We start from the raw sequence: 19786 nt of genomic DNA, 5'->3' as shown, positions 1-19786 counted from the left end.
ACCCACAGTTCTCAAGTACATCCAAGATGTGGGTGGCATTGTTTTTTCAAGAAGATATTTCTATAGAAGATATTTGGTTGAATTAATTAAAGTTAAATCAATAAAATTAAAAAACGCAAATACATTCAACACAAAAGTAATCCCTGCCCCTTGTGACGTTAAATTCGCGTCTTATAAAGCGAGTCAATTGATCCGTGCAAGAAACTGAACGCTATTATCACATCTTCGGGTGAATTCCGATCGCATTCATGTGCCCCACGCACTTATAGGGCAGAGCCTTTGTATAGTGCGAGTTCTGGGGGAGATGGACAGCTGTTTTTCGTAAATATAGCCGTTATACATAATGAATGCAGTAATAAAAACAACACCGTTTTCCCCTTATCTGAGACAACCGTTCACGTGGTGTACCCTTCCTACAGTTAGCCTACTTTCAAGGGCACAAAACGCATTTTGGAACACGACCTATCGCGTGCGCAAACCGATTGCCTGTGTCTGTGCAATGCATTGCTGATTATAATGTTGTAAATAACATTAAGTTTCTTGGACTGACCGATCAAATCGCTTTATAAGACGTAAAACATTATGAGCCTCGGGAATTACTTTCGTTTTGAATGTAGCAGCGTTTTGAAGATGTGGCGTCTCAAGAGGACGTGCATTTAAAGCGCACCGTTCTTAAAGTCTCTCCTCTTATTTGAAATGTTAAGGCGGGCCAGGAAAAGATGATTGACGGGCCGCCAGTTGACTAGCCCTGCCCTACAGCATACTCGTATAGCTCTATATAAAACCATGATAAAGCTTAAAGTTTCATCATCAATACACACATACACAGAAATAAAGCCAAATGGGACTAATGGTGCAGAGATGAGGAACAAGCAGAAGGCAATGACATACACATTATCATTACGGTACGAATGTTTGCGTACACACATATACAAACACATGCATTCACACACCCTGAAGAAACACCCTGACGCTGTGGAAACATGTGGAATTACATTCAAACCATTTAATGCTAACAAATGTAGCACTTAAAGGAGTTTTCTTCAAATCCAACTTAAGCCCATTGCATATTGAGTCCGAAATTTGCTTCCGAAATTTCCGCACGTTAAAAAATAAATACGACCTCACGTTGTGTCAATCACATTTACACACTGCCTCCGATTTTTTCGTCCGTCATAAAAAAATTCGGACTGGGTTCGATTTTCTGCGTTTTTCGCATCCGTCAAGCATTTTGAGTGGCCTTTTTTAACAATTCAGAGACACCGTACAAACGAGAGCCAAATACGAAAAAAAATGCATACGAAAATTTCGGACTGTATGTGCAAAGACCTTTAGACTTGGACTGTAGGTCTACTTTCAGAAAACCTTAATGTTGGTAAGTGGAAATTTTGGGAAATTGGGTCAAATGGGGACAAAACACACTGCGATGCAGCTGATGCCCAAAAGAATAACGCCAACCTGGGGAAGGAACCCAAGTTAGGGTCATCACAGGAGGTCCTTGAGTCAAAAGAATGAATTTGTTGTGAGAACAAATAAAGAAAAATTGAGAGAAAGAGAGAACCTGAGCGTATGGGGTGTCAGTGCCCTGGAGTGCACACTGCATCACTGTCAGCTGAATCTTGATTAATTTCATCAGTTGAGTTGAAAACACTGCGGTCTTTTGATGTAATAACATTACTTTACCTCATAAGTGTTGTTCAGACCTCGATTTGGCAGACCAAAAGTGTAGGGCAGAAAATCCCAGTGAGGGTTAGGTGCACCCCAAGGGGGTACTTAAGATCGTTCCGGGGGCACTGGGAGAGAAAGTAAATTGGCTTTTTTTAACTGTTAAACAGTATGATTTCGAAATAAAGAAATAGAGAAAAGGGACATTGCACAATTCTTTTCTACATTTGTCCTATCGAATTCTTCAATTGAAATAATATTAAAATAATATAACAGAGAAAATGTGGTTTTGTGTCCATACAATGGAAGTCAATGTGGACTCATACCGCAAATCATTGTACAAATGATTACTTTATTGTTTATGATTATGTTAAACGATATAATTCACTGTAAAAATATCACTGCATGCATTCATGTTCCTGCAGTCCCAACCACAAGCCTCACAATGACTTCCCGAACTGAATTGTTTTTTGATTGGCTGTTGTCGTTTCTGTGGTGACGATCCGTCCTTAATAAAGGCCCATGCCGCGTGTGTGCCAAACCGTGCTTCACTACTCTAATGGAACCAACACAACAGGATGCCAATCAACAGATATAACATGCACCACTATACACCCCCACACAACACAGACCCTACAAACAAAAAGGTCACTCTCATTAGTTCAACTCCAGACTGATGTGTAGAGTACGAGTGTGTGTGTTGACGGTGAATACAGTGTGATTAAAAAGGTCAGCTTCATTAGCAAAACGCTGGTGGCAGTCGAGTTTGCTTTTCAGAAGGAGCTTTGACTGAATGGCAGAGACAGACAGAAGATCACATCTCCGGAAACATACTTGTGAATAAGACGCAGGACTGACCAGTAGGCTAATTCATTTGATTGCAACGTAAGGAGTATCAGAAAGTTATGAGAGACAAGAAAGTAAAATTGAGCGGTACCCATTGACTTGCATTGGTTTTGTGTCTATACAATAGAAGTGAATGGGTGCCACTGTTTGGTTACCAACATTCTTCAAAATATCTTCTTTTGTGTTCTGCACAAAAACGAAAGTCATATAGCTTTGAAATGACAAGAGGGTATGTAAATGATGACAGCATTTTCATTTATGGGTGAACTATCCCTTTAAAGAGCATCTACCAAATGCATACATGTAACTGTATGAAAGACAAGTGTGACCAAATATCTTATATAGAGAAAATATTTTTCAATTGGCTCACCGACAGAATATGTGTGTTGTTGTAAAAGGTGTCTAGCTGTTCTGAACCTACAGTATAAGCGGTACAGTTGATACTGTGGTGGGGAAGATTAATAGAGACAATCTCTGAACAAAGCCGCACAGTGCCCCCCCTAAAACTTCCTTTAATGAACTGAATCAATCAGTAGTCCCAGGACCTGCAGATAGCATCAGAGAAACACATCAGGAAATGAGAGCAAGAGAGTAGCTTAAGAACTTAAAAGCAGGTAGATAATGAATGGTTATTTTAACACTACTACCCTTCTCACTGTATAAGAACTGAAGACAGCCAACTTTAGCTTCCAGCACTGAGCTGCTGATAGGAGAAGCTGTTAATGCATGATAACGCAAAAAAGAAAAGCTACCGCAGCAGCACCTTTCTATGCCAGAGCAGAAGGTTGTCAAACGTTCTTGTGCCAGTGTTTACTGACTGTGAAACTGTGCTCCACCTTTTCACGTTCTACTGCTTTCAATGAAGTTGTAATTGACCAAATGCCTGATTTCAAATAAAAGAGTAAACAACAATCATCTCCAGATGGTCACGTGTTGGTCATCTATGGATCTTAGTCAGGGTGGATGCAATATTTAACTGGACGCAAATAAAATTATATTTAACTATTTAATTTGGTAAAACTCGGACTTGAGTGGCAAATTTGTAACCCGGTCTGTAAAACCAGGCTCAAGTCTCAAAATCTAATAATAAGAATAAATAAGAATTTACGTAGAAAACAGCAAAACACAAAAAATAATGACTTAAAGCTGCACCATTAATATTGTTTTACAGTAATTTGGCATTATTTCATTGTTTTATTTGACAGATTTTTAAGTATTTTTAAAATGCTGTAAAAATGTCAAATTACAGAAATAGACTGCAAATTTACATATTGGGTGTAAAATAACAATTTTTTTCCTTCCCTGACCGTGGTCCATTGAATGAAACAAAAGTGAAAAGGCGACATGGTTTTTAAAGCGCAAAGGTGACATCAGATTATGACAAACAATTTGATCAGGTACTGACAAACAACAGATGTCCCAACAGCAGCCGTCCTTAGATCTCCTCGTTTTCTGTTGTGAAATGAATGGGTGTTTGTGTGCCGGTGTTAACATGGTCCATAATAACAAAGAGCAGTATATTTAATGTTGTGAAACAAAAAAAAACATTTCCCTACGGATCAATGCTCCACTTCTCCCAGTTTGATTTCTCATAAAACACCTGCTGTAACATCCGAGCCACAACACACATCATTCTATTTCTCTTTGTCATCATCCACAGGACCACAGGAGAGCAGTGCTTTAAGCATCATTTGCCTCCTTCATTTGGTCTGCGATGGATCGCAAAGGCAATAGACAATCTGGAGAGAAGCCACATTCAACTTTACAATGACTTCTCAATGGATGAATGGCCGTCCATTCTGAGAACACAATAAGTCAGGGTCGATTTTAGTTTAGCACGTTCTCAAAGGCAAACTACACCAGAACTGCACTAGAAAAATCAACTTTTGGTTGATACTATTAAAGAGATAAAATGAGTCTTTGTACTCTTCACGCTCTTTGAGACCGCCAATAGAGGCCATTATATATTATAAAACAATATGCTAGTTACATAATTTAAAAAACCTCTGAATGACAAATAATGGAGAAAGGTACTATTTAAAGAAGCTACAGTATGTAAGAATTTTTTATTGCCAATATAAACTGATTGCAATGAAAAAAAAAGACATTTCCAGATGTTCCGAGTTGTGTATGAAAGCTTATAGAGTGTGTCTATGTAAATAACAAGAAATAATTTTGTATAAATAATTACATGAATAAATACATATGTTTATTAAATAAATAAACCGTTTTGCCAGAAAGATCCAAAGGATGTGACATTTAAAAGTTTTATAAAAATCTAATATTTTTAATAAAAATATTGAAATAAACTATTCAATATTTTAATAAACTTCATCTGTCGACATGAAGTCGGTGAATAATTTTCGGTCTGTGTTTTATCCGAGGCTCGCTTGCATCACAAACAGTAAACTGCTGGCTGCAGTTCACTTAATGGCCACTAGGGTCTCTAATAACAAGAGTTTATTCTTTCTTTTGCATATATATATCCCCTTCAAAACGCTGAGCCGGATTACTTATAGTCTTGTTGCCTTACATACACGGGTAAAAAACACTTTTCAAAGGTGCAGCTGGATGTCGCAAACAAACACTCTGCCCATCTTAAACTTTGTGAACACAAACAACTTCCCGCTAATCCAGCTCTCCATGCAGAAGTTCATTAAACGCTTACTTAGAGCATACTCTCCCATCTTCATCTGCTTCACGACCCAGGAAATAGCTCTAAGACGACACAAAGCAAAAGGCCAGGCTGAGATGTACCACATGAGTCGCTATAGGAGCAGTGCAGTGGCATCTTTGATTGAAAGTAATTAAAAAAGAAAAAAGCCCAAACAAAAGAGCAGTTTATGGAGCTCCCGCTATCCAAAGAGACGCTCATTTGCCCAGCAGGGTAATTAGCAAGATGCCGCAGTCCTCATTACGGAGAGATCATCATCGTAAACAAATGGCTGTGAGCTTTTGGTGCTTTTCCCTTTGTAATGAACTGCCGCTGATCTCAGAACAGGAAGCATTGGCACGACGCATACACACAGATAAACGCGACTTGAGATGACAGGTCTCAGTATAAAGAGAGAAGGCTCTTAAAACGGCTCTCGTCGGAGTCACATAAAAGCTCTTAAAACCATCACACTCAACCGAGTGCATTCTGGATGGCCCTTGTATAGTTTTCGAGACGGAATCTTATGAGGCTAATTGACCAGATCATGCATTCTGAGTGCAGGAAGACATTGGAATAACTCAGCTGTACATGCACAGTTGCACAAACACACGCTTATAAACAAACTGAAATGCACGGCTACACATACAGTAGATGATGATGATATACCGTCCTTGATTTGTGGTAAAGGAAACTATTTTTATTCTATAGGATCAGTGATTTCCAACCAGAGGTTCATGTTCCACAGGGGGTACAGAAAGATTTAGATTTTTTAAACCTACAAAAAAGAAATTACTAAGGAAAAAAAAAATGTGTGCATTTGGCAGATGCATTTATTCAAATGGTCAATAGATGTATCTAGATGTATACAAATATTTGTTACTTGGTGAGACTCTTTTCACCCATCTCTATTTAAAGGAGCAATGTGGAGATTTTAGCGGCATCTAGTGATGAGTTTGCGAATTGCAACCAACAGCTCACTCCGCTCACCCCTCCCTTTCGAAGCACTACGGTAGCCCTCACAGGACTAAGATGTCATCACGTTTTTGCTTCTTTGCCGAAGGAGATAATGTATTTACGAAACGCACTCTGTAGAGCAGTTTGTCCTTTTAGGGCTACTGTAGAAACTACATGGCGAAATCAATGTAAGGGGACCCACGGTGTATGTTGATAAAAATAGCTCATTCTAAGGTAATAAAAACATAACGCTTCATTATGTAAGCACTTTATACACCTCTGAAGACATAGTTATGTATATTATATTGCATTTCTGTCAATAGATCCTCCAAACAATTACACACAGCATCTTCAAGTGACTTCAGTAATATTAATAACAATGATAACTTGTGTCAAAAATAGAGTTAAAAGAAATATATTTTCCAGTTTGGTGTTGATAAAAGGATATTCGACTGTTATCGATGTGACCACAGGGATACATAAAATAAAACCGAGTTTGAAACACAGCTGTAAGATATAGTTTCACCCAAGGGATGACAAAATGATTAAGTCTATGTGTGTGGTTGTGTTCACGCGTGTGTAACCAGCAAATATTAGACAGGTGAGAACAAAGACAGTCAGTCCCTCAGCAGATGAACCAAGCAAGTACAGTGTTCTCCGTGGTAATAAAAAAACACTTCCTGTGCCAGCAGGAAGTGGCCCTGGGAGAGATGGACAGCTGGCAGCTGGTCGCCACGGCGCGTGTTATATAAGATGCACTTAACTGCTGATTTCAGGTCAGCCAGGATCAAACACAATTTCAGCTCCAATTATGATGTAGGGTGATAGGGGGGTAGGTGGCCTTTATCGGCACTCTCGGGAGATTGAGGGAGAAGAGACGGAAAGGGAAAATATAACCTTCCCCCTCTGTGTAATTCAGAAGTGAAAACAATCAGACAAGGCTTTTGGACACTTGACCGGAAGGCAGATGCTGTTAGAACAGTTAGGCTAATAAATGGTGGACTAATGAGAGAGAGAGAGAGACTTGAGTTAGAAAGAATTGGACTACACTACACAAGTATAGAAGGGGCATACCTGTAGAAGGGGTCTTTGAACCCCCAGGTTTTTCATGGTGTCTGCGTTGGCCAGGATCTTGAGTGGGTCAGACACTTTGGTCACAGTTTCAATCTCCTTACTGGTCTCTGTGCGAACCTGGCTGAGGAACAGGTCGTTGATGTAGTAGGTGAGGAAGGTGCGTAGCTGACACTGCTTGGCCTGAGCTGGACCCATACGTGACTCAATCTCCTGGATGAACCTGAGGACACATATAAGAGAGAATGCGGAGGTGAAATAAAAATGTAACAAAGAAGATGTGTTTGACAAAGTTTGTAGCTGTATAAGCCGTGCCTTACATTGAGCCTTGGAGCTCAAGTGGGAGACTGAGGTTTGCCTATGAACTCTGCTTATGTTATCTTGATCTAGTTTAAACTTTTCTCAAATCAATACCTGTCGTTGTCAACGCTGTTTAAAAGTTACTAGTTGATACTAGTGAAAACTTTTTAGAAGGGCCCAAAAATGAAAATTCTTTCATCACTTATAAACAAAGTGCAGGATCATGTCATGTCAAACCTGTATGTCTTTATTTCTTCAGCAGAACACAAAAGAATATATTTTAAAGAATTGGTAAGCAAACAACATTGGCCCCTCTTGACTTCTATTGTATGGATACAAAATCACATTTCTCAAAATATCTTCCTTTGTGTTCTGCAGTAAAAGAGTTTTGAGTAAATAATAATTGTACTAATTAAGTTATATTAAATTATTATATAATAATACTTTTTATGTTGGGGTCAACTATCCCTAATTTTTATGTTTGAAATGTTTTATTTTTATTTTGCTCTTATAAAAACATGCACTCAAACTGAAATAGACTTCACATGGTCAATGTTAAAATGTGTGACCATAAATATTCCTTATTCATTTTATTTCAATCTTTTTTGTTTGTTTGTTTGTCCAAATTTTAACACCCTGTTCAAATATCAGATTTTAAGTGTGTGCCCTAACAAACAAATATGTCCACTAGCTTTTAAAGTGATAGTTCACCCAAAAATGAAAATTCTGTCATCATTTACTCACTCTCTTGTCATCTCAAACCTGTATGACTTTCTTTCTTCCGCAGAACACAAAAGAAGATATTTTGAAGGAAGTTGGTATCCGAACAGAGCCGGCACCCATTTACTTCTACTGTATGGACACAAAACCAATGCACGTGAATGTGTGCCGGTTAACAACATATCTTCTTTTGTGTTCTGCGGAAGGAAGAAAGTCATACAGGTTTGAAAAGACAATAGGGTGAGTAAATGATGACAGAATTTTCATTTTTGGGTGAACTAACCCATTTAGTAAAGTGCACACCATGTCTGTCGGTAAGGGAGCGAGACAGATGTTGGGCAGAGACGGGCTGTTGTGTACGAGCACAGGGAGGCCCATAGATCAGCAGAAATTCTGATTTATCACTACAAGTGTACATCTGCACAACCCCACAACTCTAAACACCTCCCTCAACACTGCGCAGCCAATTAGTCAACCCAGCTGAGGGAAGCCCATCCGCACATGTGAGAGATTAACTGCAGAGACACGGCTCCATCCCTCAGTGAGCAACACTTGTACCGCTGCATCCGGTAAAACACTGCCATTTACAGCTGAAGCATCAAAGAAAACCTATTAAGAAGTAGAACACCAATAAATCTTCTGGAAATCATTAATTTATTCCAAATAGCTCCTGATTTTTTACCATATGGTTATATGAGAACTTTTATTGTGTATGCATCATCATAAATTTCTCCTGTGTATTGTGCAATACCGGCTCTCTGCTGTCTACGCTGTCTGTGATATATGGCAGGGCTTCTTGAATAATTTGGCATGGTTTAAAAATACAGAGAAAGATAATGACTCCATCTCCACTTCATTATGTCACTGATATAAAAATGTCCTCCACCAGAACTATTCACACCAGATGGCATCTAATGCTTTCGGTTTCACCCTGTATCATAGACACACGGTGACACGCATACAAACGCGTACCGCAGAGATTTCCATCACGAGATCATCTCTCGGTATTAATATATTTTATTCAATAAGTCTGCGTGATCATGGTGTTATGAGGTAAATGGAAGGTGACAGCTGCCATAAAGCCTCGTTGGCTCTCAGTTAATCGAGTTCTGCCTCACCCGAATCAAGAAGCGAGAAAGGCAGACGTCACATGCGAGACCACATTGAATGTGATGACAGAAGCACCCCAGAAAACCCCCTTAGAAAAACAAGGGAGAAATAAAACACACTTTGCAGTTGAAAGGAAGGAAGGAAGGAAGGAAGGAAGGAAGAAGGAAGGACTCAAGCAAGCAAGAAGGAAAGGAGGAAGGACGCAAGGACTCAAGCAAGCAAGAAGGAAAGGAGGAAGGACGCAAGGACTCAAGCAAACAAGAAAGAAAGGACGCAAAGACTCAAGCAAACAAGAAAGAAAGCACTAAAGGACGCAGGACTCAAGGACGCAAGGACTCAAGCAAGAAAGAAGGAAAGTAGGAAGGACGCAAGGACTCAAGCAAGCAAGAAGGAAAGGAGGAAGGACGCAAGGACTCAAGAAAACAAGAAAGGACGCAAGGACTCAAGCAAACAAGAAAGAAAGCACTCAAGGACGCAAGGACTCAAACAAGAAAGAAAGAAATAAAGGACGGAAGCAAGCAAGCAAGAACGAATGGAAGCAAGCAAGCAAGGAAAGAAGGAAGGACGCAAAGACGGAAAGAAGGAAGGACACAAAGACGCAAGGAAGGAAGGAAGGAAGGAAGGAAGGGAAGAATAAGGAAGGAAGGCAGGAAGGACGGACGGAACGAAGGATGCATGGACGGAAGGAAGAAGGAAGGAAGGAAGGAAGGAAGGAGGGGAAGGAAGGAAGGAAGGAAGGAAGGAGGGGAAGGAACGAAGGAAGGAAGGAAGGAAGGAAGGAAGGAAGGAAGGAAGGGAAGGAAGGAAGGAAGGAAGGAAGGAAGGAAGGAAGGAAGGAAGGAAGGAAGGAAGGAAGGAAGGAAGGAACCCCACGATAGGTGTCACCATCACTGATTGGACCGTATGGTTGTTGTCATGACCAGTTGTAACAAACTGATCTGGGATCAGAGCAGAGCTGCAGTAACAGTGTTGAGCCCCCCTCCAGTGTAGGATGAGATGTCTCTAAGCATAACTCACAGCTAATAAGGGGATTATGGCATGTAATCAGAGCTGGGTGCCTTTACGCTCTTCCCACAGAAATAGAATTACAGCCGAGCGATCAGGAGCGTAATCGACAGATGATTGTAATCCATCCAGAGGATAACAGGAATGACACAGCATGTTTGATGAGAAAGACGAATGGGTGTAATGATTACAATCCCGCTGTGAATAAACACGTTTTGGGGTGTGTATGGAGCCACAGGAACATTGTTCATTAGTGATGCTTTCTAAGGCAAGCATCACTATGACTGCTGAATAGATTTAGGGTTTGGGGTTGAAACAGAATGGTCAATGTCAGCAAGAAGCAAACTTGAAGAGATATTTTCCCCAAAAACAAAATCACTCAAAACTTGTATATGACTCTTTATTCCATGTAACACAACCGAAGATATACAGTATTGTGAAATGTCTCCAGAGTAGTCCAGATTTTCTGACATCAATAAAATCTGTCAATCAATAAAAATGATGTATAGATGATGTCACATTCTGTACTCGCATACATACTCTATATTTACTTACATGTACGCAGACGCTTTTAACCTAATGATCTTACAGTACATCTATACACGTTTCAGTATGTGCGTTCCCTAGGGATCAAACTCATGACCTTTGTGCTGCTAATGCAACACTCTTGAGCTATACAGAAACCCACTTGACCTACTGTATACTTTACTTTTTATTGTGATTAACCACAATGTTTATCCGTATTTTCTTTGCACCTCTATTTGTAGCTAAATCTAAAGCTCTGTTATTGCTCAGCAAACAATTCTAACTTCACCAAATGTCGCTTCTCTAAATCAAAGCATTCAGTTTGCAATCTCTCTCTCACACACGTACACGCGAGTCCCAGTTTATTAGTGGCGACTGCCTCTGATTGCGCTCAACAGCATCTAATTAACTGTCATTAGAAAACAGATGTCTATGCCCAGGGCTTTCTCTGGATTGCGCGGAGCACCCCGCCTGTAGATTCACACACACGTGTAACACGGTACGTCAACCTCTTTCTCTTCCTCCCTCCTACTGACCAATCACGAGCTCAGTAATTAAACCACAATCCTTGTGGTGTAAATATGTATGTGTGCGTTCTGGAAGCCTATTGAATTGACTGAAGGAATGAAGCGTAGTGTGGCTGAGTCATTTTTAATAAGAGTAAAGTGCCCTGAGGTTTGCTGCCTGTCGTTGGCTCGGTGAGATGAGCTCAGCAGCTGGGTAGGTTGGCTTGTGTAATGGACATGCTGCAGTTTGGTGTAATGTTCTCTTCTGAAGACTGACAGTGAGGTTTATGCGATCTGAGGGAGAACAGCGAGGAAATGAGAAGGCAGAGCGCTCGTTCGCCCCCTTGTACAAGTGAAACACGTACTAGCCGTCAGATTCGCCAGGCGGCGCTTTTATAAAGTTTTCTTTTTATTCTGTTTTTGACTAGATGTTTCTATCTAGAAATGAAAGACTATCTAGAATTATGCTTTATCAAAGTATCAAAGACTTTAATATACATTTTATGCCTCAATATTTTTTTGCATAGCAGAGTTTCTTGTAGCATTCAAGAGCGAGTTTCTTTCATATTTTTAACTTAATAAGATACTATTACTAAGCTTTTATAACAAAAAGGCCTATATAGCTTTTCATTGAATAAGAAAGATACTCGAACTCGGGTTGAGGTGTAGCCCACTTTAAAGTGATAGTTCACCCAAAAATCATGTACTGTAGTAGCTCCCTTGACACTGCAAACCTGCATCACTTTCTTTCTTCTGCACAACACAAAAGAAGATATTTTAAACAATGTTTGTAACCGAACAACAGCGGTACCCATTGACTTGCATTGGTTTTGTGTCCATACAATAGACCTGAATGCGTACCGCCGTTATTCGGTTACCAACATTATTCAAAATATCTTCTTTTGTGTTCTGCAGAAGAAAGAAACTCATACAGGATTGAAATGACAAGAGGGTAAGTAAATTGTGACAAAAGTTTAATTTTTTAAGCTCATAAGCTTCGCGAAACTTAAATAAGTCTAATAACACTGTGCATGTTTTGATCTCAAAAGAAAAAAAGTCAAGGCTTTGTGAATACAATATGAGAAAAATCCCCACAATGGCAACATGAAGTCACCTTTAAATGAACTGGATCTGAGATCATAAAAAATACTGCTGTGTGGGACGATTTTATGGAATTTATTGACCGTAATTAATTTGTTTCATTTCGACACAATAAACGCTTCAAAAGCTGGTTTTTAATAGCTGATGCCTCATCTCATTACAAAGCTAATTATGTATTTGTAAAAAATAATTTAGTAGGACTGGCATGGTTCCATCTATGAACAGACCATTTATAAATTCTGCAAAATACCTAGACACGCCACTAGATGACAGTGTGTCAGCTCTCTCTGTAAATATCTCTTTAGTCCTCCGTGCAGCTTTAATGAAGGGAATGTGTCTTTAAAAAACATTACGATTCTATTTATCAGGTTACTATCGAAACTGGCTTCGCCATGCGACGTATTTAGCTTTTGATACGTTCCTACACAGACAGCGGTGAGGTAAATGAATATGGCCAACCCACGCAGACGCCCACCAGCTCGGAGACCTCCTGCTGTTTGCTGCAGATCCTCCACACACACACATTGAAAAAAAGCAGAATGGGTGTGGGACGGAGATGCCTTATTGGAAAGCGATGGACAAGCAGGCTAACTAAAACACACGGAAAACAAGAAAGAGAGAGAGAGATATTGCCAAATTCTCCTGGAAGTTCAATCTGCATTCGCTTCTTTTCTACCTTTGTACAACAACATTATTTACACAAACACACACACACCAAAAATTGTGTAATGAGCTGCATTTCTGTGAAAGCTATGAAATGCTGGTTAGCGACAACAGTTTTACCTCTGAGGTTAGAAAACCTACAGTATGTGCGCTTGTGCGCGCGAGAGAGAATGCTGCGTTTTAGCCCAATTAAACTAGGTGAAATATATCACATGGAGAAGACCAGAGGCTTGGATTCCCGCCGTCAACAGGAAATGAGATCGCCTCGTTTGCCCGACACGTCCCCCTGGTGACAAATTACCCTTTCCCGAATTCACTTTCACATTCTTAAGCTTTGCCTTTTCCACTCTTTTAAAATATTTGCCACCTACTATCTCGGTCCTCTTTTCTTCCATGACAACCTCAGTGGCCTTTTGCCACGTCTGAATATACTTTACAAAAAGTATGTTATACTTTAAAATTGCTTCAAGAAAGCAATTCTCAAGAAACTTAGAACAATAAAAGGGATAGTTCACACGAAAATCTAAATTCTGTCTTGAATAACACCCTCAAGTTGTTCCTGTCTAAATTTCTTTGTTCTGATGAACACAAAAAAAGATATTTGGAAGAATGTTAGCAACTGACATTTCCGGGGCACTATTGTCTACCATAGTAGGAAAAATAATTGCATTTTTTGTTCTGTTCAACCCAAAAGAAGATATTTTGAGGAATGTAGCAAAGCAAAACGTTCTGGGGCACCTTTGACTACCATTATAATTTTTTCTACTATGGTAGTCAATGGTGCCCCTGAAATGTCAGTTGCTAACATTCTTCCAAATGGCTTTCTTTGTCTCCAACCAAACCAAGAAATTTCTACAGGTTTGGAACAACTAGAGAGTGAGTGTAACTCGTGACAGAATTTTCATTTTTGGGTGAATTATCCCCTTAAAAAATTGTGTACACCAAAAACACAGTTACTCCACTTTTACAATAGAAAAACCATGGTTAATTTCCATAAGGAAGAGGTTTGTTAAAATCCACTGTAACTATATCCACACATAGTCGAAAGTCAGATGAAATTGTATTACTAATTTATGCAGATATTCATGTTAAACCCACTTGTGTGCAACACTAAAGAGTTCCTCTTCAAAATGCCTTACAAAAACATACATCACTGCCTCCCCAACTCAACCCACTGCCCATGTGGCCTCCGACCGACCCGTTGGACTGGATAATAACCTGTCCGTCTTTTTGTTCTCTGAAAGCATTTGTTTTTAGAGCACCGGTGGGTTGTTATTACCCTGCGTGGTGCAGGCGAGGGAGGAAAACTGCAAATTGAGCCATTAGTGCAGGATCTGGGATTGGCCCGCAGCGCTGCCTTTAACGCGAGCGTGCATTCGTGAACAGCATCAGGCGCGGTTATAACAGCGCGTGTGTGTGAGTACGTATGAGCGAGCAAAGGCGAGTGATTGTGCGGTTTAAAAGGCGAAGAGTGTTACAATTGTAACAATACAACCCCCCTTTGGGATCTGGACTAATCAAGCTCCCTTTCAAGACACAAAATGGCCGAATCGCTCGGGCCCATTTTGACTTCCGTCTTAATAGAGACTACAATTGCGCTCTAAACAGTGCAAGAGGGGGTTATGGGACTTTATAAAGCTAGTGGCGGTCTCTGTAGTGCAGGCAGGTGCCGGGGGGGGGCACATGGCTTTATACTGGCGGACGGGCCTTTAAACAATTTAGGGCTCCTTCAATTAGAGCTCAGCGTCTCCTACGGAACGGAACCCAGTAAACGCTCTGTGTTCCAGCTCCTGGATCTCTGAGGAAGAGAAGGACTCAATTAAATCACAGAGGCTTTGCCAGGGAGCGCGGCCCAGGGCCAGCTTTATGATTTATGGGCCGACTGTGGAAAACAGTGAAGGCTGGTCCTCAGAGGTGACAGCGGAGACAGAAGCAGCTTTGTGAATTTAGAAAACGTTCTCGGTGGAGGACTGCACAAACTTTAAAATAGAAACAGAGTGTGTTGTTCGCTAACAACTTGTGTGGTGTTGGTCTACAAATGAAAAAATTTGGAGGGGGAAGTTGGCAACCAGAATTTGGCTACACTCAGGCGGCTAGACAAGAACTATACACTTTCAAAAAGGATGTGTTAAATAATAACACATTTGTGTGTTATGGAATTGTAACAAATTATGTATTTTGTGTTGATTTTGTATTAAATAAATAAAAGGGACAACATACTCGTGAGTTAAAGCAACACTATAGAAATTTTGCTCACGGGTTGCCCCATGTGGTTGATAAGCGCAATTGTCTGTTATCAGTGTCGTAAATAATGTCGCTGTATAAGCTTCCCCACGGGCAGCGCAATACACTTGAATTTGTTTATTAAGCTGATGGAAATGGCGAATGCAGAAAAGTTGTTTGGAAACCATATCGCACTCTTCCGCAGGCAAGGGATGGGCGGGGCTGTGTGTACCAACCCGAACACAGAACTTACAGAGTGTGGTTGTAGCCGCAATGAGCCTGCTCAGGTAGCACCGGCAGTAGAATTTGTCCAGTTAAGAGTTGTTCTACCACTAAAATAATTTTAGAGACATTATTTTAAGGTAAAAAAAACTACAAAGTGTTGCTTTAAAAGTAACACAAAATGTGTTGTCCAAAAATGTTGGTAACCGAACAACCAACTGACTTCTATTGTACACAAAACCAATGCAAGTCAACATTCTTTTAAAACAAGAATAAAAAGTCATACAATCCCTTCAATCACCATTTTATGTGCTTGCTCAATATCTCATTTTTGTTTATTTTTAACCAAAAAGACAGACCGCAGCTTTTAAGGTGAGAATCGTGACTTACAATGACTCAGCCCTGCCGTAAGTGCAGAATGCTTAAGGTCTCCAGAGCAGCAGACAAATGCATCCGTCCCTTCCTCGCGGAGGCTAGAGTACATAACTACACTTAACACCTTCCAAGACCCTACACTGCAATGCAGCAGACACCACGACTTAAAATAAGTGCTTTTTCTCTCTGGACCAGAGGATATATTGCAAAGCACAGACAGATAAGGGGCTTTAAAGCAGGTAAGGGTAGTTGTTATCTGTAAGCGACCCCAGCAATAGATCATTATAGTGGCGGTGTCATACAATAGACTCGTAAAGCTGGTCAACACTGACTGTACCGCATATTACAGTGAATACAGAGCGCGTGAACGGAGGAATCGTGCTTTGGTAAAATGGGATGGTTTTCCTCCTTTTCCATCAACAAGAGGGGCATTATAGTACTTATAGTGTACAACCATTTGCAAAACTGGAATAAACATCACATTTACCATCAGCTCTCGTGTTTTAGCCGTTATTCTCCCAGCAGGCATTAACTGTTGTGTACAACCATGAATGGCTTTGTCGTTTCAGTCAGGCTGTACATTGAAAGAGAGGATTGAAAGGTGAAAAACCTAAAATGGGGGTTTCACAGTTGTCTGATACAAATACAGCGTCATGCGGTTAGATGCAGGGGGTGGGGGCAGGGCAGAGGTCATTTTTGTTAAATTCATAGAGTGTTGTTCAAAAAGCAACTTATTAAATCAGGTTTTTTCTGCGGCCTAGTCCTTGATATTTCTATCGGGCCGAGGCGCGTCAATCCCAGAACGTGGCAACGCCCATGGCAAAATAATATGTTTCAAATTTCGATTCAACTACGACCGCCGAGATCACCTCTGCTCTGAGCTGTCATATATATGTTTCACATTAGCGTGCAAACAGTCGACGTGTCTGGCTATCGCAGGTGTGTGGGGCGCAGACGATCAGGGGTGCTCGGGTGGTTGCGTAGCATGTGGAGGATGAGGTCAGACGACCCTCTCGCTGGAATGCAAAGCTGTCTATCTTTAAGAACCTGGAGAGCACATGCAGGGTTATTCTGGAATGAGGGGATAACCTTGAGCTTGGTTTCAACTAGTTTGGAGGTTTATGCTGAGGTTGACAGCGGGCGATTGTCTGCGGTTTCTCTGTCCTTATTCAGATCAATGAGAAACAGCAGTGACCAGAGGAGAGAGAGAGAGAGAGAGAGAGAGAGAGAGAGAGAGAGAGAGAGAGAGGATAGCCTTACATGAACTGAGGATGAAAGTGAAATGTGTTTGTAGATGGAAAAGAGAAGCAATGGTGTGTTTCTAATGTGATGAGATAAACCAGTACTTCCGTTGTGATTAGTGTCCATGTGAGTGATGAAGTACTCAGTGAAGAATGCTACATAAATATTATGGTAGGCAGCAGGTGGTAAACAAGCTCAATACCCATCAGAGCTAGTTTGTTTTACGCTTTTAAAGATTATTGTAAATGAGATAAAGAAAAACATGAGCAGGTAAGATGACTTGTGTCTAATTGTGTTTGTCTAGGTTATGATTGTCAACATGGCTTAGTTTGCTTGTCCTTCTACAAAAATAAAGATGAAATTGAAATAAAAAACCTAAAAAAAATGTAAGATTCAAAAATATGTAATTTTATATATTAAATCTATATAATACATCTAGGCAAATATAAATACATACATATACATAAATATATATAGTTAAAAATTGTGTTTGAATTTGTGTTTTCAGCAATATCTAGTACAGTATCTGTAAAAAGTTTGGAAATGCATAACTAAATTGTTTGTAATGAAATCTTAAAATATTTTAATATCAAGGTGCATGCTTAAATGTTACTGTTGTAGACAAATATATAATTGTGCCAATTTAGGAATTTCTTTCCTCTAGAACACACAAAATATGTTTTTCAATATTTCATACAAATATTTTTTCAATATTTAATAAAACACATTTTTCCCATATTTAGTCAAAATATTTAATCAAAATATTTTTATCAATATATACAGGTATATATATTTTTTCATATTTAATAAAAATATTTTTTAAATGGATGACTTGTACCAAATAATGAAGAAAATGCAGTGAGCCCTAATGCAATTTGTCAAAAGAGTGTGAAAAAAAGCAATGCCAGAATTAAGCCAGATTGGCCAAATTTAAGCAAGTTTCGGTCCAGAATTTGTTGCTATCTGGGTAGGAACTTCTTCAACACTCCTTAAAAAGCTAGGTCAATAATCTGGATACAATGCCAAGAGAACGATTTAGCAAATTCTAGTCAAAGGGTGGCAATCTTAAAGATGCTATAATAGTTTATTTATTTTAGATGCTTTTAGCCATAACATAAATTCCACAGTTAACGTTGTGCTATTACATACTTATGATGAGTTAAATATTATTCTAAAAGGTAAATAAATAAAGCATGAGACTGGTAATGTAGCTGATAATAAAACGGATAAAACAAAATTTAATACAAAAACATTCCGATAAACATCCTCACATGCCATGGGGTTCAGAAAGTATTGGCAAATTCTCTTTATTACTGCATGACGATTGACTGCAAATTCTGATGAAAACATTTGGGAATGCGTAGGCATATGCTAATCATGAATCAGTTTGCTCTATAATTACAGTTCAATTCTAGTATCTAGCTTGTTTGCAATATAACTGGAAAAGAAAATCAATCAATCTGGGGCTCCGCTGTCAAACCTTTCAAAATAAAACAAGCATCTATCCTCCTCCACCAATCATCTAGTATCAGCATCCCAAAGAATATCATCGGGAGAGAATACTGTCGGTACACGCGACTAATGAAACAGGTTTTCTGAATAATCTTTTGGAGGAGACGACGACTGCTTGGTTGCAGAATTAAATCGAATCAACCGGGTAAACGTTACGAGGATGTTTTTCTTTGTTGTCTTCATTACGTTTCATTTTGATCTAAAAATACTATAAGCAGTTTTGGATGGTATCTCTGTAAAGGCAGTGAAAGGCATCATGGGTAGAGTGGCTCTCCGTAATGAGAGTTTTCTCAACCATCTCTAAAATTGGCTTCACGTACGTTCGACTTCCAAAAGAGCAAGAAAATGAAAGGAGCTCATTTGAGTTCTCAATTCATGCTTTAATGAAAATGAAAGTCAAATATGGTATATTCTGCTCGATGGTAACACTGGACAGAGAAAAGAGAAATTGAAAGAGAAAGTAGGAAAGAGAGAACGAGAACAATCCTGATCTTGTCAGCCTCTGCTTGGTTTGATTAGAAAAACCGCAGCAGTCCAGACTGCCTGCACCTGGGATTCATGTGGCCCATAAAACAGAGACTTTTGATGGCTCTCCATCAAAGAAAAGAGCCCATTTCAGCCAGACACACACTTCGAAACTGTTATTCTTCCCACTCGAGACCAAAGTAAGTTCCCCGGCATCTAATATCTCCCCAGCTCTCTCAATAACCATCTGCTATGGCATTTCTTCCCTGCAGAATCGCCTCAACCCTCTTCTATTCGGTCTCCTATCGCGCGTAAAGCAGAACCCCACCGATGCCTCGTACTTAGCAAATTACATTTGCAAGCAGCAGGAATAAATACTTGAGATAAAGACTGCTGTAATGTCCTCAAATCCATTAGAATCTCATATTCACACATAGCACAATCGCATTACAACACAACTAATATAATTTCACGGAACTCGTCTGCCGTGAGTGAAACAGTAACATCCCACATAATGGATTTCTTTCCCTCATGCTCTGCGCTGACTTAAATTTCATTAGGATATGTGTTAGGTTTCCCATATTCTCACTTTCCTTGAACATTCGCTTGTTTTCTTCATATATCC

The 19786-nt window shown here is 39.7% G+C and overlaps 1 protein-coding gene across 1 annotated transcript in view; it reads right to left on the bottom strand.

Moving 5' to 3' along the window:
• The window catches only part of exoc4 (exocyst complex component 4), a 102907-nt gene that overhangs the window by 27873 nt on the left and 55248 nt on the right, over positions 1-19786 (bottom strand). The window contains exon 11 of the mRNA XM_057324160.1: positions 7196-7415. Coding sequence (XP_057180143.1) covers positions 7196-7415 — 220 coding nt within the window. The remainder of the gene's footprint in view (positions 1-7195; positions 7416-19786) is intronic.

This window comes from Triplophysa rosa, linkage group LG24 (assembly GCF_024868665.1).
Source record: "Triplophysa rosa linkage group LG24, Trosa_1v2, whole genome shotgun sequence".
In the NCBI taxonomy this organism is placed as follows: Eukaryota; Metazoa; Chordata; class Actinopteri; order Cypriniformes; family Nemacheilidae; genus Triplophysa; species Triplophysa rosa.
This window is presented reverse-complemented; position numbering and strand designations above follow the sequence as displayed.